General features: G+C 53.0%; 2 protein-coding genes across 2 annotated transcripts; one reads left to right on the top strand and one right to left on the bottom strand.

The window, feature by feature from the left end:
* Nucleotides 1-3,181: 3,181 nt before the first annotated feature.
* Nucleotides 3,182-5,460, top strand: NAXE (NAD(P)HX epimerase). The gene is made up of 6 exons (XM_034667437.1): nt 3,182-3,393; nt 3,484-3,592; nt 3,690-3,800; nt 3,877-3,990; nt 4,679-4,826; nt 5,206-5,460. Exons 1-6 carry the CDS (start codon nt 3,194-3,196, stop codon nt 5,406-5,408), a joined length of 885 nt encoding a protein of 294 aa, XP_034523328.1. The 5' UTR covers nt 3,182-3,193; the 3' UTR covers nt 5,409-5,460.
* A 259-nt stretch (nt 5,461-5,719) lies between these two features.
* Nucleotides 5,720-12,925, bottom strand: GPATCH4 (G-patch domain containing 4). Its single transcript, XM_002926962.4, has 8 exons — nt 12,796-12,925; nt 9,848-9,986; nt 9,201-9,274; nt 9,006-9,098; nt 8,819-8,905; nt 7,338-7,429; nt 7,064-7,114; nt 5,720-6,863 (listed from the first exon to the last, which is right to left on the bottom strand). Exons 2-8 carry the CDS (start codon nt 9,924-9,926, stop codon nt 6,068-6,070), a joined length of 1,272 nt encoding a protein of 423 aa, XP_002927008.1. The 5' UTR covers nt 9,927-9,986; nt 12,796-12,925; the 3' UTR covers nt 5,720-6,067.
* Nucleotides 12,926-23,779: the final 10,854 nt, after the last annotated feature.

Here is a 23,779-nt window from a genome sequence, read left to right as displayed (position 1 = left end):
CACCACGCAAACACCCCCCCCCGCCATGGGATGTGCAACCCCCCCCCCCATGGGATGTACGTGACATTCCTCAGGCACTCCTGGCTGCCCTAAAGGAAAAAGAAATAGTTAACCTACAGAGACCACAATCCTGCAAGATTTCAGTTTCCCTCAGTTTACAAATGTCCTGGCGATCTACATGAACAAAGCATTTCTATCAATAACCTAGCTTCCAGAAGGAAATGTAGATACAATTAAATGTCCTTATAATCTGCAGCCTCCAGGAAGTTCCCAAGGATCCTCATGTTAATGCCTTACTAGAGGGGGAAACAACCTAAACTTGATAATGGCCAGGCCTCCAGTATCCTGTGAGTCTTTAACATATTAAAGTATTTTCTCAACCTCCCCCAATCCCATTGTGTATTATCAGCCACCCCTCACAACCCGGGGCAGCAGCTCTGTCTGCCCAGGGGTCCTGTCCCCTGTCCCCAAGCTCTAAGAAACCACCATTTTGCACCAAGGATGCCTCAAGAATTATTTCTTGGTCATCGGCTCCGGACCCCACCCCACTGAACCTCACCGATATCCCACAACCTCACCATACTTCGTGAGAATTTGAGGATTCATTAAAATACCCGTAGAGGCCCCTAGCCTGTGCCGAGCCCGCAACTAGTGGCTGTGGACACAGCTGCTCCCCTTGCTTAGCATCTGGTCAGACATTCAAGAGGTTTGACCGGGATGCAGGTTCCGTAACCAAGGCCAATGGAGCCCTGCCTTTAAACAGAGACAACTCTGTTCCTCTCTCATGAAAGCAGGCCCGTTCACGGAGCTCAGGGAGTCCGCAGGGCGCTCTGCAGTCCTCAACACGGGATTCCCACGCCCTGGTCTAAAATGGCTGCCCGGCCACGGCAGAGCGCCTTCCCTCCAGGGGGGAAGAGGGAAAGAGGAAGTGCAGGAAAACGAGCTTTTTTCCCAAAGGGAGGAGCTGGCAGTTCACGTCATCCCTGCTCAGACCTCATTGGTCGGCGTGTAGTCACATGTACAAGCCTAGCTGCTGCAAGGGAGAGTGGGAAATGTAGTGTTTGGCTGGGCAGCCACGTGACCACATACAACTCAGGGGTTCTGTTGCCAAAGGAAGAAAAGAGAATGCATTTTGAGGGACAGGTAGCAGCACCTGCCACAGGGGAATATTGCCACGGGGTCAGGCCAACTCCGTATCAACCGTCATCGGCTCTACCGTTTAATAGCTGTATAATCTTTGGAAAATTACTTGACTTCTCTGTGCTATAAGGAGAGGATAAAACTACATCATAGAATTGACAGGATGAAATATGTAAGCGTTTGGCACTCAGCAGGGGCTCGATCCCTATGCCCTTCCTACATTGGTTTTAAAGGCATTTCCCAAAGAAAACTCTAGAAGTCTGAAAGGCAGCAATAAGATGGAGGAAGTCTTCAGCTCCACCTTCCTGGGGACAGCCCTCTGGTGGTTGTCTTATAAATTCTGGGGGCATGTGGTGGGGTATGTGTCACTGTTTTATTGTTACATCTCGTCAGGATGAAGTCAGCAGTGACGACATTTTACCTATTTCCTCACTTGCAGAGAGCAGTGCCTTACAGAATAATGCTTTCGAGTACAGACGCTAGCTCAAGCCGCTTGGACCCTAGCTCCGAGGACAGCTATCCCTATACCATTGGGCACGTCAGTCAACATCTTGGAGCCTTTGTTTCCTCATCTGTAAAACGGTAATAATAACAGGCCACAAGGATAAAATGAGCTGATTCATGTTAGCATGTGGCACATGCTCAAAAAAACATGCTTCAGGGGCACCTGGGTGGCTCAGTCGTTAGGTGTCTGCCTTCAGCTCAGGACCGAGCCCCCCCTACTCCCCCTGCTTCTATTCCCTCTCTTGGTGTCTGTCAAATGAATAGATAAAATCTTAGCCCCCCCCCCAAAAAAAAACATGCTTCACATTGTGTTTTAGAAATGAATCTTCAGGGGGCTGGATGGCTCAGTCAGAAGAGTGTATTAACTCTTGATCTGAGGGTCGTGAGTTCAAGCCCCATGTTGGGTGTAGAGATTACTTAAATAAATAAAAGTTTAAAAAAAATGAATCTTCAAAATATCCCATTTAATGTTCTCTAATAGGCCTGTAGGGAGTCTTGACTAATAAATATATACAAGGAGAACTACCTAGGGGCGCCTGGCTGCCTCAGTCCAAAGAGCCTGTGACTCTTGATCTCAGGGTTGTGAGTTCAAGCCCTACACTGACTATAGAGATTACATAAAGTAAAATCTTTAAAAAAAATAAATAAAAGTAATCTCTACAGCCAAGGTGGGGCTCAAACTCATCACGTGGAGTTCACCAGCCGCATGCTCCTCCCACTGAGCCAGCCAGGCGCCCCACCATGGGTATTATCTTGATAAAGGGGCGTAAATACTACGCATGATCAGGGAAATGCAGCACGCTATCCTGGTACGCAGAGGTAGGTAAGGGCAGCTAATGTACTTGGGACAGGGGTCCTAAATTACGCTATAGACAGCAGTCCAACCGACCTTAGGGTTAACTTACTTCAAGCTTCTGCGCTCCTTGCTTGCTGCCCTAAGTCCCTTGGTCTGTAGCAGAACACCTCCTTTCCCTGAGGATTGAAGGACCAGACTCTCCCAAGACTAGGCCTGCTCAGGGTCATGTGCACAAACGATTAACTGCCTGAGCACAAGCTTCTCTGGCACGGAGCCCCCACATTTCTGGCGCCCCCCCAAAACGGTCCAGCCTCGCGCAGACCGAAGATGGCTTTACGGTGTTCGTCCACTCTGTTCTCAGGTCGCCCGCTTCCTGAATAAAGCCACCCCTCCTTTCCCACCCGCGCTTGTCAGGTATCTGACAAGTATGAACCGGGCAGCGGGAGCGGCCCGGCCTGAGAGGGGAACAGCCGGCTGCGTAAAACAGGACGCACGCTCCGGTCACCGCGCGTTGCTCGCGGGCGCCGGGCCGGCTTTGCAAGCGCTGGCACCCGTGAAGCGCGTGCTCGCAGGACGCTGAGACCAGGGGTGCCCCCGTCCACTTAGCGAGGAAGCGCAAGGGCGGGAACCTGGGCCAAGCGGCCGGCGGCGAGGCTCCCCGCTCCCTGGAACGTGCGGCCCGGCGTCCGCACGCTCGCGAAGGGGCGGGACAAGCCCGCGGCCCCGCCTTCGGGGGCGGGGCGGGCGCCGCACATGCGCGGGGCGAGCTCCATGTCCGCGCTGCGGGCGCTGCTGGGGCTCGGGGTGCTGGCCGCTGGCTCGCACCTGCGGCGCGTCCCGGGCCAGGCCGGCGCCTGCCGCACGGGGCCCGCGTGGTGGGGGACGTGGCGGCCGCACTCGGGCGGCCCCGGGGAACCGGCAGGCATGGCGAGCCCGGCGGTGAAGTACCTGAGGTAGGCGAGGCTGGGGCGGGCTCGCTCGGGGGCGGGAGCTGGGACGGGCCGCGCGCAGGGCGCCGGGACTGAGGCTGTGAGTGTCCGCAGCCAGGAGGAGGCCCAGGCGGTGGACGAGGAGCTGTTTAACGAGTACCAGTTCAGCGTCGACCAACTAATGGAGCTGGCTGGGCTGAGCTGCGCCACAGCCATTGCCAAGGTCAGTGGCCTGGGCACAGCCGAGTGGCGGGGGGAGGNGCCAGGGTGGCCCGGGGCCGCCCAGAGCCCTTCTGACGGCCCTCTGACCCCGCCTCCAGGCCTATCCCCCCACGTCCATGTCCCGGAGCCCCCCCGCGGTCCTGGTCATCTGTGGGCCCGGGAATAACGGAGGAGACGGCCTGGTCTGTGCGCGACACCTCAAACTCTTCGTGAGTATGTGGGCGAGGGCCGGGGCGGCGGGGCTCCTGGGATCCGGGCTTGGACGACCCCTCTCCTTTTCTCTAGGGCTACCAGCCAACCATTTATTATCCCAAAAGACCGAACAAGCCACTCTTCACCGCACTGGTGACCCAGTGTCAGAAAATGGACATCCCTTTCCTTGGTGAAATGCCCCCAGAGGTAAGTGACCCCAGTGGGGTGCCTTCCTCCTCCCCAACTACCGCCCGTGTCCTGCTCTTCATCCTGTCCTCAGGGTGAGCTCACTTCCTGATCTTCCTCTCTGGAGGGTGGACTCTTTGCAGTGGGACAGGGGGTGGGGGGTACCTGAACTGTGCTGAGTAGGGGGAGCCCCTGCCAGAAGCCATGCTCCATCGGTGCTGCCCCGCCGCACAGCCCTTCAGGTCCAGGGTCACTCCTTTTTCCCCTAGGTCAGGACCTGTCCTGCAGGCAGTAAACATTATCCACTCTTTTCAGAGGCTTCAGTGACTGCCTCTTCCTAAACCATTTCTGCAGGGACAGGGACTGAAGGATGGAAAATGAGATTTAAGTTTAACACATTCTACAGATGAAGAGACTAGGATGGTACAGAGAAGGCAGGTGGCTTGTCCTGACTCCCAGCCTCAGGCGGTCCCACACTGTGCCTCCCCAGTGGCAAGCAGGCACTCAGAACAGATGTGTCTGGACTCAGCCTGGCCTAAGTCAGTGACCAACTTGCATGGAAGTCTAGGCCCCAAAATGCCACCCGAATGAGATGAAATGATTCTTGTGCCTGTGCGAGTGGTGTGTGCAAAGGACACCCTTCTCCCTTTGAGGGCCTTCTGTGCAGCTGCTGGCTCTGGCATGCTTTTTCCTTTCTGCCCCACCATAGCCCATGCTTATCGACGAACTCTATGAGCTGGTTGTGGATGCCATCTTTGGCTTCAGCTTCAAAGGTGATGTCCGGGAGCCGTTCCGCAGCATCCTGAGTGTCCTGAATGGGCTCACCGTGCCCATTGCAAGCATCGACATTCCCTCAGGTGCTGGGTCCAAGGAAGTTGGCTGGGGCAGGTGGGCAGGGGGAGGGGGGAGTTGGAGCTGGGACCCTGCCCTGTCTTGAGACAGGTACCTGACAGTCCTTGTTCTTGACCCAAGGCTCAGACCAATCTTAAAAGTTGAGCCTAGAGAAGCAGAACACAGCTTTATGGATTCCACAAAAGGGCCAGGGAGCAGAGTTCAGGACCTCCCTTATATGTTGGATCCAAGAGACCAAAGCCCAGGAGTACACAGGGGTTCAAGGATGTAAGTTCCTCGGGCAGGGACATAGAGGGCCTCCCACTCCTTCAGGACTAGGGTAGGACAGGGCATGGAAGAGGAATAGACATCTTCCTTTCTTCCTGAACACCACCCTCTTTTCAGGATGGGATGTGGAGAAGGGAAACTCTGGAGGGCTCCAGCCAGACTTGCTCATCTCCCTGACAGCACCCAAAAAATCTGCCACCCAGTTCACCGGCCGCTACCACTACCTGGGAGGTCGTTTTGTGCCACCTGCCCTGGAAAAGAAGTACCAGCTGAATCTGCCACCCTACCCCGACACTGAGTGTGTCTACCGTCTGCAGTGAGGGAAGATGGGTGGCCATTCTCCCCAATAAAGACTTAGTGCCCCTCTCCAGAGCTGTGGAGTCTGGGAGCTTTCCTGGCAATGGTGGTTCACGGGTGGCAGAAGCCACAGAGCCACAGGGCAGACACGGCACCACCTCTCCAGGGGAACAGGACGGGCAAGGGAGGCGGCTGTGGCATTTAGGGGCACAGACTTTCGGTTTGTGAAAATGGACTTCAGACACTGAAAAAAGCTCCCGAGTGAGGTTCTTGGAGCTTTCCCCTTCCATTCAACAGGGTAGCAAGACTATGGAGGCTTAACAGAAGGAATTTCTTTGGAAGCATCCAAGAAAATTCTAATTTGTATTCAGGATGTTCCCAGGCTGGGAGGCTGCATCTGCAGCTGGCGTGTCCCTCCAGAGGGCATGTGCACACCCCTTCCCACAGCCCCAGCACTCCACATCCCGCCGCTGCCTGGCTCCCACAGGCACCTGAGCCCTCGGTCGCTGGGTTAGAAGCTGCCAAGGACACTCCACACCCAACTCTGACCAGCTGGAGTTCAGGGGTCAGCTTCCTCCTTGGGAGGAGCTCCTCACTGAGGGGGTGCAGGAGACCCATCGACTTAGGTCTGAGGCTTCAACTCCTCAAAAGGGGTGCGTGGAGCCCCACCTTGACCCGACCTTCAGGCTCTCTTCTTCTGTTTCTTCTTTCTTGCTCTCTGGTCAGGGCTGACTCCAGCTCTTTCCCGCTGCCTCCTCTCTGCCTCCCTAATCCTGCCGCCTTCCTTATCCCCTTCATCCCTTACATCCTCCTCCTCCTGGGGCCGCGGTCTTTTCTTCTTGCTTCTGCTTCTCCTGTCAGCATGCACTCCACTTGCTGCTTCCCCAGCCCCACCCTCTACAGCAGCCCCCTCCACTGCTTCCTGTGTGTTCAGGTCCCCCTCCTCCGGCTGCCGCCGCCTCTTGCGTCTGTGGCATGACGCAGCATGTGCCCCACTCTGCACCTGCTCTGTCCCGGCACTGGCCGCAGCCTCCTGGCCTCCTGCCCCTCCGTCTGGGCCCCCCATCTCCTCTGCATGGTGCCGCCTTTTCTTCCTCTTCCTGCGGGGCTGATCAGCTTGCTCCCTGCTCTCCCACACTCCTGATCCACTCGTTCCTGCAGACTCTCCATCCACATTCCCGACAGCTGTTCCCTCCCGCTCCTCTGCCACTGTTTCTGGCTTCTGTCTTTTCTTCTTCCTGCTTTTCCCACTGGCCTGGCCAGCGTCTTCCGGACACTCCTCTTCTGCACTCCCGGCGGCTCCTGCAGCCTCGCTCTCTCTCTGCTTCCTTTTCTTTTTCTTTTTTTCAGGGGGTTTGCTCTCAGAGTGCAGTTGAGGGGTCCCAGTGTCCTGGCCTTTGAGACGAGCCAGGAAGGCCTGCTCCTGGGCCTCCAACCGAGCAAGCTTAGCCTTCATCGTGATCCCAAGACGAGCAGCCCTGAAACAGACGGGACCCAGGTCAGAGGAGGTACAGGGAAAACAGGTCTAGTCCTTGCAGTTTCAGGCAACAACGGCAGGGGAGGTGGGTAGGGGGATCCCTCCCCTGGGGTGAGAAGCGTACAAAGGGGCACAGACCATCCTCAAGGGCTTGTGATGGGGAGGAAAGAAAGGACCCCCAAGGAGCGAACCATTACTTACTTGTGTGCTGTGCGCCCCTCACAGGCTTGGAGCAGCATCTCATCGGTCAGGCTGTTGGGGGGAGATCAGGCTTCACAAACAGCTCGTGCAAAGGCCTGACCTCTCCTGCCCTCTAAAATGTCCCTTCAGCACGTTCAGGACCTGGCACTCTCCAGGTGCGAGGGAAGCACAGATTACTACAACACGGCCCCAGTCAGGCCTGACACTTGGTCCTTTCTCTTAAGATTCAAAGGCCTCTCCTCCCACATGCCCACAGCACTAAGATGAGTCTCACATCTTTGGAGGCTTGGGCACCCGGTTGTCGTCATCACTGTGGCTCTCCAAGTCCTTGTCTGGCTTCTCCCCACCCGAGGTCAGTGTGGCCGTCTAGAAGGAGCAATCATGGGGGCAAAGCCCACTGAACACCACTGTCATCCCCTCTTTCCTCCCGGAATCCCCTAGAAATTGGTAGCCACAGGCACAAATTTGCCAGCCCCAAACACAGTTCCCCGCAGACCCAGAGAGAGATGGGCCTCTGTGTATCTCCAGCTTGGCACGAGGTGGGCTGCAGCTGCAGGGCACGGGGGGAGCCACCAGTGGGCAGTACAAGAAGAGAGGGGGGAGTGCTCCGGGTCATCAGGTCCTCCTGGTATCCCCCGTGGTCATCCCAGGGTGCTTCTCACCACCCTCCCCCACACCAACCCGCAGTGTTTGTATTAAGCCGACTGAGAAGCTACTCTGGGCCAGTGGGCTGGGATACAGAGTGGGACCAGAACAATCGGTCACCCCAGATGGAATCTACACGTGGGGCGGAGGCTCACAGAACACAGGCAATCATAAAGTGTTGCCTGCAGTGGAGGAGGGATACTGATCTGACTTCAGGGTTTGGGGACGTTTCGGGAACGCAGTGAGCTCTGGAAGACCACCAAAAGTGGGCAGGGAAAGGGGTAAATGCAGCAGAATACTGCAGGCGTGAGTGGGGAGAGCACGTGCAAAAACCTGCAGGTGAAAGAAGGTGGTATCTTCCAAACAGTCCGATCCCATCTGGTTAAAGTGTAGAGACCCTGAGCGGGGTGAGTGCAGGACAAAGCCTCATGGTCCTGTGAGCCTGTCTGACACATCGGGACGGTCAGCCTCGGTCAGGGACGAGCCAGAGCCCCAGTGAAATGTGTTAGAGAGCTCTCTGGCCGCTGTGGCGGTGAACTGAGTGGGCTGGGGAGTGAGACGGGGTAGGAGGCTGTGAAAATCCGGCAGGAGAGGACAATGGCCACAGGGATGGGGAGAAATGGGAAAGGCTTGCTACGGAACATGGAGACCCCTTAGCACGCAACAGATGGTCGCTGGATGTGAGCTCCCTTCTACTGTTACGCTAGAGAGTGCGAGTCTGAAGACCAGGATTCTAGTCCTGTCTGCAAGCCACTTTTCCCTGCTTGGGGCCACAACCATGAAACAAGGATGGGTCAGATAATCTGTCCGGTCTCCTCTGGATTCTAAGTCCTTTGCACTGGACCTCCCCTCCTGCCCTGCTCTGGCGACGCCTGCCCATGCCCCACCACCCGCTCCCCATCCCCACACCCACGGGACCTGAAGGTCTAATTCTGGCCGAGGGTCTGGGCAGTCCAACCAAGCGAGAGCAAAGCTGCCCACAGGACCTGACAATGTTAGGATGGTTCTACACTATGTAAGGACGGGTAAGGCATGTGAAGCAACTGTTCAGGCCCTGGGGGAGGCCAGGGAAGGAGAAAGATGGACTCTCCCACCCCCGGCCCCTAATACCTTCACAAACTTCTGATACAGCATGTTAGGCTTGGGATGGTGACGACGGGTGGTCTCCTTAGAAAGATGCTTTATCCGTACTCCATCCTGTGGGGAGGTACCAGTGAGTGGGAGACATGGCGTGCCCCTCACCCTCACACATCCCAGGCCCTCGTGGTCCACACACCCATCGATTAGCACCCCGTACCTGCCCAGTTTCCACAACCAAGCTGGCCGCAGTCTTGTTGAAGAGCTCATTCCACCAGTGGTCTGTGAACTCCTTGGCAGGGTCATGTCCCACCTGCCAGAGGAAGAAGTATGAACTCCGAGGACCTGTCCCTGCCCTGTCCCCGGGGTCCCCTTCTCCATCCACATGGACCTCCCTCAGCCTGCCCAGTCTTACCCCGTGAGTGTCCTGCTTCAGTGTCACCCTGAGGGCCTGGGTGATGCCATTCTCCTTCCGGCCCAGGCCTTTGCCTGCAGGACAGTGAGTTACTTGGTTTATTCTGCCGCCTGTCGCAAGCCCTCACAGGCACCAACACACGCCACTCCTTGCCATGCCACACACTGAGGGTTGGGTCTACACCATCCCTGGGGACGCCCTCCAGTCCCCCTCTTTCCATGCGGTGTCACTGCCTTTGAGCCCAAGCTGTCTTCTCCTTCATGATTCTTTCAGAACATAGGTCATGACCCTTCCTCCCTCCCCCAGTCCTCCCACCCACTTCTTTCTCATGACCCACTGTCAAATTTCTTCCACTCGTCCATTTTCTGGAAAACTAAGAAATTTTCTTCTGCAAATTTCCCTTAATTTTTTTATTTTTTAAAAGATTTTATTTATTTATTTGACAGACAGCCAGTGAGAGAGGGAACATGAGAGGGGGAGTGGGAGAGGAAGAAGCAGGCTCCCAGTGGAGGAGCCTGATGCGGGGCTCGATCCCAGAACGCTGGAATCATGATCTGAGCCAAAGGCAGACGCTTAATGACTGAGCCACCCAGGTGCCCCTGCAAATTTCCCTTTAAATTGGCTTTTCCGGNCCCCCCGGGGATGACCTTGAGTCCATCCATGCTTTAGCAGTTGCTCCTCAGCAAACTTCATCCCACGACTCTTGACCTCTGGGGTGAGGCTCATGGTGAGAGAAGAGTCCCAATCCTCAGGCCCTCACCAGAGAAGAAGAAGCCGTCATCATCCCTTTAAGAGAAAAGGAGAAAGTGCCCAAATCATCCATCAGATCCAACCTGACTGCTCTCATAAAATTCTTTTCTGAACCTGGGGCAGAGACAGAGGAAGGAGGCCTGGTCCTTCGGCAGAGGGGGAGGGGGTCCTCTGACCACAGAGAGATCATCAGCATATCCAAAGTTCAAGGAGAACTGGTGTTATTACACCTAAATTCACAGACAGCTCACCACATGATTATTTCATTTAATTCTCCTAGCTCAGGACAAGTTCCCAACCGTTCCATTCGGAAAATATTATTATCCCTCCTTTACAAATGAGGAAACGGGACTTGCTCTGGGTCACACAGCTAATATGTGTAAGAACTCAACAAGACGGCTTGTCTGCAGAACCCCGCTCTTTACCACCACATGGGAACAGCTCCCACGATGCAATGCCACGCAAAAACAGTGATAACCGGGTTTTTAACCGAGTTATGACAATACTCAGGGAGCCCATGTCTCACACCCACACTCCAGCACTCTGTCCTCTCAAGTGTGGGAGCTCAGCACCTCTTCCCCATTGCTGCTCTTCAGTCTTGTTGGAACATCCCTTTTGAAACTGTCCCACTTAGGAAGGGCACCCTTACTGAGCATTTTATGCATAACAGGTTGATCACACATATTGTTGTATTGTCTTATTTAATTCTGATCATCCTGTGGATAGCTATCATCTTTAATTTACAAACAAAGAAAACAAAGCCTGGGTCACATAGCTAATAAGAGACGGAGCTGGAATACAAGCCCAGGCTGCCTGCCTCCCAAGTGGCCTCTTTCTATCACATCAGTTACTATTTGCGTTTCTTTATAGTCACGCAGGTGCTCCTCCCTTTGGAGCCCAGAATAGCATCATCCAACTTAGACTCAATCTGCCTCTGAAATGGCTAAGCTGCCTCATCACCTAAGACACGCAAAACTGAGACCACTACTGCTGACTTAGCTCACTAAAGTTAACTATATTAAGATAATTTCGTATAGAGGCCTGGGTGGCTCACTCGGTTAAGCGTCTGCCTTCCGCTCAGGTCACGATAGTACCTCTGAGCTCACGGATTGAGGGCTCCCTACTCAGCAAGGAGTCGGCTTCTCCCTTTGCCCCTCACCTGATACATGTTCTCTCTCTCTCCCCCGTCTCTCTCTCAAATAAATAAAACTTAAAAAAAAAAAAAAGATAATCTATTATAGGGATTGCAGACTATTTTTATTTTTATTATTTTTTAAAGATTTTATTTATTTATTCGACGGAGATAGAGACAGCCAGTGAGAAAGGGAACACAAGCAGGGGGAGTGGGAGAGGAAGAAGCAGGCTCATACCGGAAGAGCCTGATGTGGGGCTCGATCCCATAACGCGGGGATCACGACCTGAGCCGAAGGCAGACGCTTAACTGCTGTGCCACCCAGGCGCCCCTGCAGACTATTTTTAAAGATTAATGGCACCACTGGAGTAACCCTAAGCCTCCCAAAGTGACAACTCTTCACTGTAAAACTTGCATTTGTGTTTAAGAAGGCCCAATAAATATGCTGTTAAAAAATCAGACACATCACGAAGTCACCCCTCCTACATAATATATGTGTAGACTTAGGAATGATGACCAGTCTGGTTAGGTATGAAGAATAGCAAATTCAGGATGACTTACATTACTGTTCACACTTTTACTGTGAAGGACGATTACCCAAAAACCTGATACCTTGAGAGTCCTGAGAGAAAAGAACTGAGTGAAGAAATGGCTCTATCTTGCTTCTTGAATTTGGAAGAAAAGTAAAATTCCAACACTGGGGCCTTCAAAAGACCACCTCAAAACCTGGCCTCCTCCCGGAAGTTATCTCTGATGTAGCAGTCCCCAGATTTTAATAACAACAATAACGTCTAACACTAAGTCATTTACTTGATGCCAGCCCGCTAATTGCTTTACACAGACCATCTTATTTCATCCTCCCAACAATCCTATGAGAAAGTGCTATTACCGACATTTGCAAACAAAGAAATCGCAGAGTTTATTCCCTGCCCAAATCCAACAGCTGGCAAGTAGAGGACTCAGGATGGCAGGCATCCCAGAACGGGTGTGTGTGTGTGTGTGGAGATTTTTTTTTTTTTTAAGATTTTATTTATTTATTTGGCAGAGAGAGACACAGCCAGCGAGAGAGAGGGAACACAGGCAGGGGGAGCGGGACAGGAAGAAGCAGGCTCCCAGCGGAGGAGCCTGATGTGGGGCTCGATTCCAGGACTCCTGGATCACGCCCTAAGCCGAAGGCAGACGCTTAACGACTGAGCCACCCAGGCGCCCCCAGAACAGGTGTTCTTAGTTACCCCTCGGCCTCTTACAGCTCTTTGTGCTTCCTGACCTAACGTTCACCATCGCAGTCGTTCGAAACTACACGCCCTGGAACTGAGAGTCGGGCTTTCTTCTCCAATCCCACGCACTTACTGCAGGAGTGAGAATGCGCTCAGTCGGTATGACGCGGGTGCTTTCACCGACTAACAATGGTAACTGTGCGCAGAAGCAAAAAAGCCCCAGGCTGTGCGTCGCAGTCTCGTGAAGGCTGCGAGCGCGCTTTCTGGGACCAGCTCCTCTCCCGTCAACCTGAGTTTTCTAATGTTAAAGCGTGCCGGACCACTCTTCGGACAGCGGTTCCAAACGGCCAGTACCCTGCCTCGGGCCTCCTTCCTCATGAGATCTAAATGCCAGCCCTCCTGCCGCAGTTCCAGGGTAAAACCACTGTCCTGCTCCTGCCTTCACTCCTGAGCCCGGCCTCCGACTGCCACCGTCCTGGGGGCGGTAGCCGCTTACCGTCACCGCTTGGCCCTCTCCGCGCGAACACGTGCATTCTCCGGCCTGCACGCCGCCATCTTCCCGGAAGTTCCGGATCGGTCCCTCTAGGCTGCCAATACCATAGAGGCGCACGCGGGCCCGGAAGTGCGTGTAGGGGGAGGCTCTCTTGCCTGCACCGTGGTCGCGGAAACTCGCCCGCGTGCTCCTGTTTCCGGGGGTTGGGGGTGTTCTACTTCCAGCCGTCCTGCAGCCGCCGGGCGGCCGAGGGACTCGTCCTGAACAGCTTCGGCTGCGACGCTGCGCTAGTCCCAGGCCCAGAGATGGGGAAGGAAGCTCCCGGCAGCGCTTAGGGGCGGCCTGAGCTGGGCGTGGGGGCGGCAAGGATCCCCTCGGGGGTGGTTTGCGGGGATGAATATTCAGCCAGGGGACAGTCGTTTGGTGGTTTCAGTAGGTTCACCAAACACTGTGCGGGCACCTGCCGCGTTGGAACCTTTGATGCGAAGATGCGGAAGACGCCCGCCCGCGGGGAGCACCTGCTCTTGCCGGGTCCGCAGAGGCGCTGTGTGGGGCTGGAGGGGTGGGGGTCACGGAGCTGGATGCAGATCTGGCGCGGGGTTGGGGACCCTGCACTTGCCTGGTAAGTGTGAGGCTCTTTGAGCAAACTTGGCTAACTGCAGAGAAAGAGAAGTCGCACGTGCCCCATCCACACAAACTGTGCCTAGGCCTCCCCGAGCCACCCGAGAACTAAAACCTGAACACCTCCCGGCCTCAGTATTTACGGTAACTCAAGCGCGCACCTCCCCCAGGAACCGCAAAGAGAGAAACCAGCATTTCCCGGTAAAGCTTTGTCACATTGCTCAGCTTATCACACTCATTCATCAAATTTTTACCGTAAAATTAACTTTACTTTTATTTATTAATTTATTTACTTTAAAAGAGGGGGTAAGGTCAGAGGGAGAGAGAGAATCCCAAGCCGGTTCCACGCCCAGCGCCTGCACCCTGGGGCACCATCTCCCCATCCTGAGATCCTGACCTGAGCCCACATCAAGAGTCTGAGGTTTAACCAATAGAGCCACCCAGGCGCCCCTAACTTTACTTCTACAATGTGCTACATGGGGACACAGGTTTAAACAATGGATCTTGCTTAGTGGAATCTAGCGGTATCAGCCATGTGGGATGCTTGGGAGGTACTCCTCAGAGGCTGCTTCAATAAGGGAACGTTCTGTGAATGGGAGTCCCATCTGAGTCCTTTTCCCGTTCCGCCACTGATCGTGAGACTTTGAACAAGTCACTTCTCAAGAGCACCCTTTCCCTGATCTGGAAAATTGGACTAGCTGGATCATTTTTTACAAACTTGGCCTTATTGTGGTAGTTCGGGCTGCTGAGGGAATTCCACAGACCTGGCTTCAGTCTCCACCATGTACCCCTCCATCTCTTCTGTCCCCTCCACCTATCCAATGTCATGTATCATGTTGTGGTCATGGCAGACGTCTGAAAGCTCGGGAATGAGGCAACCTCGGGTGCTTTCCAGCTCACAATTTGTGTGTGGCACACTTTGCAGGCCTCGCCACAAGCCTAATCGACACAATCCTCTGACTGAAGGTTCCTAATCTGGCCTGGGGTCATGAGCTCCTTGTTCTGCCTGAATCATTCATTCCAGAAGCATTTATTAAGGGTCTGCTGTAGACCAAGGGCTCGAGGTATAAAAATGTCCAGCCCTTGTCCTGTTGGGTCTCACGGTCTTGTGGGGATATAACAAGTTACCAAGCATTTATGGCACTGAGAGCTCTGGCCAGTTGAGGCCACAGTGCTGCGGCTCCGGTGCAGGGCCCCTGGGAGGAGCTTTCTGAAGGAGTACCCCTTAAGGGTGCAGGCCTGGCCCTGGGGATTGTGTGGGATTGCAAGAGAAATGGGCCTCCAGGAGTTCCAAGTTGTTTGGATCTCATGCCTCCTTACAAGGGCGGGAACGAAGGCCATTAGGATGGAACAGCATTTATGACCACGTATGTGATCTGATATGCAGACGGCAGGATGCATAGAGATACTTACTGCAGTAACATTTAAAAATGGGAACATTGTAAAGAACCTAAATACGCCGCAGCAGGAGAATGACTAAATCAGCGTGACTGTACAATGGACTAATACGCAGCCTTAAGAAAGGATGTTGAAGAAGGACTTTTAATAATTCCTATGTTAAAAATCCATATGTAATAACATAAATTATAAATACAGCATAGGATAAAACACATCAGAATTTAATAAACTCTAACAAAAGAAGTGTAAGACTTGTGCATGGAAACTGCAAAATGACACTGAAATTAAGAAAGATCTCAATCAATGGAAAGATGCCTGTGTTCATGGATGGGAAGACTTAACTGATGTCTTGGGTCACAATATTGTCCAACTTGGTCTCCAGATTCCATACAATCTCCATCCCAATCCCAGCTGGCTTTTTTTGCATAAGTTAACAAGCCAATCCTAAAATGCATATGGAAATTCAAGTGGCCCAGAATATACAAAATAATCTCAAGAAAGAACAAAATTGAAGGACTAACGCTTCACTCTTTTAAAATTTACTACAAAGCTACAGTAATCAAGAGAGTGGTTCTGGCACAGGATAGATACATAGATCAATGGAATAGAATTCAGAGTCCAGAAATAAACCCATACATTAATGGACACTTAATTTGCAACAAGAGTCCAGGACAGTTCAGTGGGAAGAGAATACTCTTTTCAACAAATGGTGCTGGGGGCCGCTTGGGTGGCTTAGTCTAAGCGTTTGCCTTCAGCTCAGGGTGTGATCCCAGAGTTCTGGGATCGAGCCCCACATCAGGCTCCTCCGCTGGGAGCCTGCTTCTTCCTCTCCCACTCCCCCTGCTTGTGTTCCCTCTCTCGCTGGCTGTCTCTCTCTCTGTCAAATAAATAAAATCTTTTAAAAAAAAAAATGGTGCTGGGACAACTGAATAGCCAGATGTAAAAAATAATAATAATAATAGTTAAATAGATTAAATAAATAAATAAAGTTGGACCCCTCCCTCATATCATATGCAAAAANTGGTGCTGGGACAACTGAATAGCCAGATGTAAAAAAAAATAATAATAATAGTTAAATAGATTAAATAAATAAATAAAGTTGGACCCCTCCCTCATATCATATGCAAAAACTAACTCAAAATTGAACAAAGAACTACACCTCTAAATCTCTTAAAATTAAAACTTGTGCTCCAAAGGGCACTATCAGGAAATTCAGACAGGGGCGCCTGCGTGGCTCAGTCGGTTATGCATCTGCCTTTGGCTCAGGTCATGATCCCAGGGTCCCAGGATCCAGTCCTGTGTCAGACTCTCTGCTCAGCGGGGAGCTGGCTTCTCCCCCTGCCTGACCCTCCCCCTGCTTGTGTGCAGGCACGCACTCTCGCTCTCTATGATAAATAAATGAATAAATAAATCTTTTAAAAAAAGAAAATTAAGGGGCGCCTGGGTGGCGCAGTCATTAAGCGTCTGCCTTAGGCTCAGGGCGTGATCCTGGCGTTCTGGGATCAAGCCCTACATCAGGCTCCTCCGCTAGGAGCCTGCTTCTTCCTCTCCCACTCCCCCTGCTTGTGTTCCCTCTCTCGCTGGCTGTCTCTCTCTCTGTCAAATAAATAAAATCTTTTTAAAAAAAAAATGGTGCTGGGACAACTGAATAGCCAGATGTAAAAAATAATAATAATAATAGTTAAATAGATTAAATAAATAAATAAAGTTGGACCCCTCCCTCATATCATATGCAAAAACTAACTCAAAATTGAACAAAGAACTACACCTCTAAATCTCTTAAAATTAAAACTTGTGCTCCAAAGGGCACTATCAGGAAATTCAGACAGGGGCGCCTGCGTGGCTCAGTCGGTTATGCATCTGCCTTTGGCTCAGGTCATGATCCCAGGGTCCCAGGATCCAGTCCTGTGTCAGACTCTCTGCTCAGCGGGGAGCTGGCTTCTCCCCCTGCCTGACCCTCCCCCTGCTTGTGTGCAGGCACGCACTCTCGCTCTCTATGATAAATAAATGAATAAATAAATCTTTTAAAAAAAGAAAATTAAGGGGCGCCTGGGTGGCGCAGTCATTAAGCGTCTGCCTTAGGCTCAGGGCGTGATCCTGGCGTTCTGGGATCAAGCCCTACATCAGGCTCCTCCGCTAGGAGCCTGCTTCTTCCTCTCCCACTCCCCCTGCTTGTGTTCCCTCTCTCGCTGGCTGTCTCTGTCAAATAAATAAATAAAATCTTAAAAAAAAAAAAATTCAAAGACAATCACAGGATGGGAGAAAATATTTGCAAATCATATGTCTGATAAGGTTCTAATATCCAGAATATGTAAAGAACTCTTAGAACTCAATAATAAAAAGACAACACAATTTAAAAATGGACAGAGGATTTGAAAACACATTTCTCCAAAGATGATCTACAAATGGCAAGTAAGCTCATGAAAAGATGCCCAAACTTATTAGTCACTAGGGAAATGCAAATGAAAACCACAAAGGGATAGCATTTCACACCTACTAGAATAACTAATTTTTTTAAAAGATTTTTATTTATTTATTTGACAGAGAGACAGCCAGTGAGAGAGGGAACACAAGCAGGGGGAGTGGGAGAGGAAGAAGCAGGCTCCCAGCGGAGGAGCCTGATGCGGGGCTCGATCCCAGAACGCCGGGATCATGCCCTGAGCCAAAGGCAGATGCTTAACGACTGTGCCACCCAGGCGCCCCTAGGATAGCTTATTTTTTTTAAAAGGTAATAACACATGTTGGAGAGGGTGTGGAAAAAGTGGAACCCTCAGGTCTTGCTGCTGGGAATGTAAAATGGGGCAGCTGCCTTGGATAACAGTTTGAAAGTTCCTGAGAAAGTTAAACACAGAATTACCATAGGACATAGTGATTCCACTCCTGGGTATGCACACAAAGAGAAGTGAAAACACATGTCTATACAAAAACTTGTACATGAATGTTAGTAGAAGCATTATTTATAATATTCAAAAAGTGAAAACAACCCAAATGTCTATCAACTGAGGAATGGATAAAGGAAACACAGTAGACTGACATAATGGAATATTACTCCGCCATCAAAAGGAGTGGATTACTGGGACACACCACAATGTGGAGAAAACTTGGCAACATGTTAAATTTAAGGAACCAGAGACAAGGGGGCGCCTGGGTGGCACAGTTGTTAGGCGTCTGCCTTTGGCTCAGGGCGTGATCCCGGCGTTCTGGGATCGAGCCCCACATCAGGCTTCTCCACTAGGAGCCTGCTTCTTCCTCTCCCACTCCCCCTGCCTGTGTTCCCTCTCTCGCTGGCTGTCTCTTTCTGTCGAATAAGTAAATAAAATCTTAAAAAAAAAAAAAAAGGAACCAGAAACGAAGGCCACATACATGCCATGTCCAGAAAAGTCAAGTCCATAGACACAGGTCAGTTTGGGAGGGGGTGATGGGGAGTGGCTGATACGGGTACAGGGCTTCTTCTTGGGTTGATGAATTTTCTGGAATTAGTGGTGGTGGTTAAATTTGGGGATATCCTAAAAATGACTGAATTTTACTTTAAAAGAGTAAATTTTATGATAAGTGAATTGTATCTTAAAAAAATGCATCAGCACACTAGAACAAGGGAAGAACACTGACTTGTATGCAGTGATTCCCAGGTGAAGGAATTGCAGGTAAGTGTTTCCTCTTTGTACCTTTTCCCTTAGGGAAAAAAATTGAAATCTATTTATTTATTTGGGGAGAGCGAGAGATCACGAGCGAGGAGGGGCGGAGGGAAAGAGAGAGAGAATCTCAAGCTGACTTCGCACTGAGCACGGAGCCCCAAGCCGGCTGCATCCCAGGACCCTGGGATCATGAACTGCGGGGAAACTTCTGCAATTAGCATATATTATTTTATCAGGGAAAAGAGTGTAAAACAGTAAATGGGTACAAGTCAGAGTTAGTGCTGAGGAACTTGGGTGGAAAAGAGGAGAAACGTCACCTGCCGCAGGAGGCGTGCAGGAGGAAGTGAAGGTGGCCCTGGCCTCACCGGCTCCGGTTCCTTTCCGCCTTCTGCGGCGGCATGAAGTGCTCCAGGTACCCGGTTCACTGTCGTGCTGGGTTTAAATCCCGGCGCCGCGTTCTCACAGTCACAGCGCCGACAAGGCCTGTGGCCGGGGACTGTCCGCTCCCCTCCCCGCGCTCCTCGCCCCGCGCCTCTTCTCGCGTCTGTTTTTCCGCGGGTGAAACGTGAGGCTGAGCCACAGAAACTAGCCTGTGGTCGCACCTACGACGAGCAGCTTTCAAAAGCCTGTGTCACGAGCCCTGGTCGCTCCGCGTACAGAAAAAGGCGCCTGCGCGCAGACTGCTCCGAGATCCTGGCCACTTCCCAGGGCTCCGCCTCGGCCGCCGCTCCTTTTCCTGCTACGTTGACCGCACCGTAATAGTACAACCCTCTGTCCGCGGTGGTTAGAACGCGGTTTACGGTTTAAAATCTCATCCTCACAAACCCTCCTGCGTGATCGTCACCGAGATCCCACGTCCTATGCAGTTGTCCCTACTCGGAGAGGCGTTCGCGGCGGGCCAGGCCGCGCACAACGGGGGGGAGGGGGCGGGGACGGGGGACGGGGAGGATGCGGGGGTGCGGATGCGGGGACACGGTCCCAGCGACGGCCCGTGTGCGGGTTCGGGCCCCCCAAGCGTGTGCCACCTGCGCTTGCTGCCCCCCTCCTCTCCCTTCGGGGTCAAGGCCTGAGTCCCAGTCTCTGTCCCTCCAGCGCGTGTGTCTGTCTCGCTCCGGCCTCGGTGTCCCCCCTGAAGGGCTCGAGGCCGCGGTGGGGATGCTGGCCACGGCGGAGGGTGGGCGGCAGGGTCTCCCGCCACCTCCAGAGTCACCCTGGAGGAGGACAGTCCTCAGGGTAGCAGACGCATCCATTTGGGTGGCTTCTTTCCCATTTTTAAAGAGCAGTACTTGCAGATACGTCAGTAGAATCGCCGTGGGACCGTCTCTGCCCCGACGCGAGAGGAGGCGGAGGAGCGCGCTCCAAGGGACCGCCCGGACCCCGGCATCGCGGTTTCTCCACGCACTGCCGCCCGGAACCCGAGAAAGAGGCTGCGAGAGGTCGAGACCCCGCGCCCTCCGAACTAGAGCCCAGGCGAGCACCCGAGGGCCGCCCGGGGTCCCCGCCGCCCGGCGCCGGCCTCTCGGAGCAGCACCCGCCGCCCCGCGCGCGGCCGGCTCCGCGCGCCCCCTGCTGGCCCTCGGGCGCACTGCACGTCACCGCCGCAGTCAAGGCTCCAAACTCCACCCACGTTCCAAGGTTCTTCAAAGTTGGAAAGGACAAACAACAAAATGTTAAAATTTGCTCTGTGTGGTGGGACTGAGGGAGATTTTCACTTTGTGATGTTTTTATGTTAGTTAAATTGTCTACAATTAGGTATATCATCCTGTAATTGAGCTTATAAAAAGCAATACAAGTTCACTTCAAATTGAACAAATTATTACTCTGTGATTCATTTTAGCTTCATTTTTACATTTCCATCTCTAGATTCCTGGAATTTATTTAGTTGATGGGAAGGGTAATGGATCGTTTTTTGCTTTTCTTTTTTGGGTTTTCCCCCCCAAGTTGTCTAACTACTTGTCCCAACGTCTGGCACCCTGAATTTCCCACAACAGGTGTCCGGTTACATAAGGTGCACGGCAGACAGACACGGGAATGCTATGCAGACATAGAAGGGAATGAGCAAGCTGTTCATCGCGTGCTCCTGAGACAGAGGCTCACCACATGTTATCAGGTGAAAAGAGCAAAGTAGGGAACAGCTTGTATGTTATGATCTCAACTGGATTAAGAAAGAACATGGGGCGCCTGGGTGGCTCAGTCAGCTAAGGGTAGGATTCTTCATTTCAGCTCAGGTCATGGTCTTAGGGCACCCTAAGGGCCCCTTGCCCCCCATCACACCCTCAGAATAGAGATGGTCAATGAACCTCAACACTGGCTGAATTGAGATGAGGACAAAGTGACCCCCTGCCCCCATTCCACTGCTCTGACACTTTGCAGAGCCAGGAGGAAGCTGCCCGCACAGCCAGCCAACTCCTTCCTCTGCACATGTTCAGCCCCAGTTTCAAGGTCCTGTTAGTCCTGAAGTGGGCATCGTGACGCCCACTTCTCAGGAGCCCCAAGTAAAGGGACTGGAGTGAAGGCCAGGAGACGGAGCTCTGTCCAGGACCTCCAGGCAGGGCAGGGGCCCAAGGCACAGTCTCCTGCTGGAGCTCCGTGGGGCATCTGAGGCACGGGGGTGAGTCCTCATACTCCGCACAGAGACGGAAACAGGGGGAGAGAGAGGGAGCAGTCCTGAGTGGAAAACGTGCTTTTCCTAAAGGCTGCCTTCCCCAGCCTCACCCCACATCTTCCTGCAGTGACGCTGGGATCCAGCCCCAAGGATGCCTCAGCCTGGGCCAGAAAGAATCATGGCCTGGGGCTTGCAAGGAGGAGGAGAAGGTGAGGCACCTCTCCCTCCTCGGGGAGGCAGGGAGGTGGCTGAGGCAGCTGTCTGTGAACTTCATGAGAAGGAGAGGAGGTCCTGCCAGTCACCCCCAGCCTCTCCCTGCACCCCCCCTAAAGTGCCATCTTGCCAACCTTCCCCATCCCCATTGCAACAATCCCAGTAGTAAACTGGGACCAGCTAGCCATCAGCTGGGATCAAGAAGGTTGGTCAGCTGACCCTGCCTGGAGGCCAAAGCTAAGTCTGGGTATTAGAGGAAGAGAAGTCAGGACTCCATGCTTGTGCCGGATCACCCCTGTACCCCGCAGTAGCCGCAATGGTGAAGACCTCCACTCAGAAGAGCAGGCCCAGCAGCCCACCCTCCTGCTCTGCTGAGTCTTGGGGGGCGGGGGGATGAAAGTGCCCTTGATCAAAGTGAGTGCAGCCTGGCTGCCCGGCACACATTTATTCCTGGTCCTGGTCCTGGTCCTGGTCCTTCCCAGCTCCATTCTCAAAGCGTTCTTTCTGCCTTTATCAAATAGTCCCAGGCCTTCCGCCTGCCACACTCAGCCTTTCACAGATTCACATACTTGAGACTTCCACACCTGAGTTCAGAAGTGACCTGGGGAGAAAGGAGGGTGGGAGTGAGCCCAGGGGGGTGGCAGAGCCTCTGTGCCCCCCTCTCTGCGAGAGGCTGTTTGTCTGCATTGGGTGGAGGCCAATCAGATGCACGGGATCAGGGTGTCCTGGCCCTGAGACAGGGGCTGTTTGTCTTCTCTCCTCTGGGAGGAGGAGGGAAGGGCTCGGGGACAGTGATGGAGGAGGGGGAAGACAGTCCATCAAACCCCAGAGGAGCGCATGCAGGTGGGGTGGGCTTCCTGTTATGACATGTGGCCCCAGCGAAAAACCCTGCAGCTCGGTGACTTGGAGAATCCGGGAGAGGCGCTGACGAGGGAACCCGCTGATGAGTGGGAACAGAGGCAAGTTCCAGGCGTGACCGCACAGCGGCCTTCTCTGTGGGCATGTCCCTCTCCCACCCGGCTCCTCCTTGTCCTCGGGGGCTTGAAGAAGCTAGGTGTCCCCAGGGCCCCTCCGGTTCCAAAAAGGCATGATCTTAATAACGCGAAGCTACTGATGTGGGGCTGCTGGGTGGAGAAAAAGGAAGGTTAAGAGGCGATTGGAAGCTGGAACCGTTTCTAAATGGTTATTCCCTATGGGAGTCCCCCTTCTGCACTGACAGCAAACGAAAAAGAAACAGGCTTATCCTGGGTGTTGAAATGTGCTGTGTAAGGGGTGCCTGGGTGGCTCAGCCTGTTAAGCATCTGACTCTTGGTTTTGACTCAGGGGCTGACCTTAGGGTGGTGGGTTGGAGCCCCGTGTGGGGCTCCATGCTCAGCAGGAGTCTGTTCGAATATTCTCTCCCTTTATCACTTCCCCTACTGCTCTCTCTCTCAAATAAATAAAAAATCTTTTTAAAAAAGACTTTATTTATTTGAGAGACAGAGAGAGAGAGAGCACACAAGGAGGGGGAGCAGCAGAGGCAGAAGGAGAAGCAGGCTCCCCACTGAGCAGAGAGCCCGACAGGGAGCTCGATCCCAGGACCCTGGGACCATGACCCGAGCTGAAGGCAGACTCTTAATGGACTGAGCCACCTGGGTGCTCCAATAAAAAAAAAAAATCTTTAGGGGCGCCTGGGTGGCACAGCGGTTAAGCGTCTGCCTTTGGCTCACGGCGTGATCCCGGCATTATGGGATCGAGCCCCACATCAGGCTCCTCCGCTATGAGCCTGCTTCTTCCTCTCCCACTCCTCCTGATTGTGTTCCTTCTCTCACTGGCTGTCTCTATCTCTGTCAAATAAATAAAAATCTTTAAAAAAAATCTTTAGAAATGTTCTATATGTTGATCTGGGGGTTAGTCCCGTGTTGTGTACACGTGTCGACATATCGAGCTGTCTGCGTGAGATCTCTGGTCCTTGTATGTAAATTGTACCTTGGCAGAAAGTTTTGAACCATGAGTGTGAGCTCCAGCAGGAGCTTAGACGCCAGGCAAGACTGTGGAGAAGTGTGTTCCCACTCAGGAAGGTTAAGGACCTCCCTCTCTTGAGAATTTACACTAAGAGGGGGCGGGACAAATAAGCTGACCTCTCTGTTGGAGAGCTTTCCAAAGTCCTTCTCAGAAATTCCCATTTTCCTCCCAGGCACAGAGACCCCTCCTTGTTGCCAACCTGTCATCTCTCCCACTGCAATTCCAACCACGCACTCTGCCCTCTGCGGAGCCCAGCCATCCCTGGCCTCACACCAAATCCCTCCCAGGCTTGAAGCTTGGGGATGGAAGGGGCCCCATTTCACCCTTCTCACCAACAGCTCCCGCACCCCACTCTTTTCCCTAGGGATGTCCATCCTGTTCGGAGCCTGCCCCTACCCAGGCCCTTTTTCCGGTGCCGTGTGCCAGCCGGTCCTGCATCCCACATCCCCAGCTGTTGACATTTCGTTGCCATTGCCCACGGGATAAAGAAAGGGCCCCTGTTATTCAACAA

This window comes from Ailuropoda melanoleuca, chromosome 8 (assembly GCF_002007445.2).
Source record: "Ailuropoda melanoleuca isolate Jingjing chromosome 8, ASM200744v2, whole genome shotgun sequence".
Classification (NCBI taxonomy): Eukaryota; Metazoa; Chordata; class Mammalia; order Carnivora; family Ursidae; genus Ailuropoda; species Ailuropoda melanoleuca.
Note: the sequence above shows the minus strand (reverse complement) of the source record. Positions and strands in the feature narration are given on the sequence as shown.

Excerpts from the sequence above, each read along its gene's own strand:
- GPATCH4 (XM_002926962.4), bottom strand. The coding sequence starts at position 9,926 with ATGAGCCTCACCCCAGAGGTCAAGAGTCGTGGGATGAAGTTTGCTGAG. Across the intron at positions 9,099-9,200 it reads TGAAGCAGGACACTCACGGG|GTGGGACATGACCCTGCCAA; the intron begins GTAAGACTGGGC and ends TTCCTCTGGCAG. Across the intron at positions 7,115-7,337 it reads GTGCCCAAGCCTCCAAAGAT|CCTGACCGATGAGATGCTGC; the intron begins GTGAGACTCATC and ends TCCCCCCAACAG.
- NAXE (XM_034667437.1), top strand. The coding sequence starts at position 3,194 with ATGCGCGGGGCGAGCTCCATGTCCGCGCTGCGGGCGCTGCTGGGGCTC. Across the intron at positions 3,593-3,689 it reads GCGCCACAGCCATTGCCAAG|GCCTATCCCCCCACGTCCAT; the intron begins GTCAGTGGCCTG and ends CCCCGCCTCCAG. Across the intron at positions 3,991-4,678 it reads TTGGTGAAATGCCCCCAGAG|CCCATGCTTATCGACGAACT; the intron begins GTAAGTGACCCC and ends GCCCCACCATAG.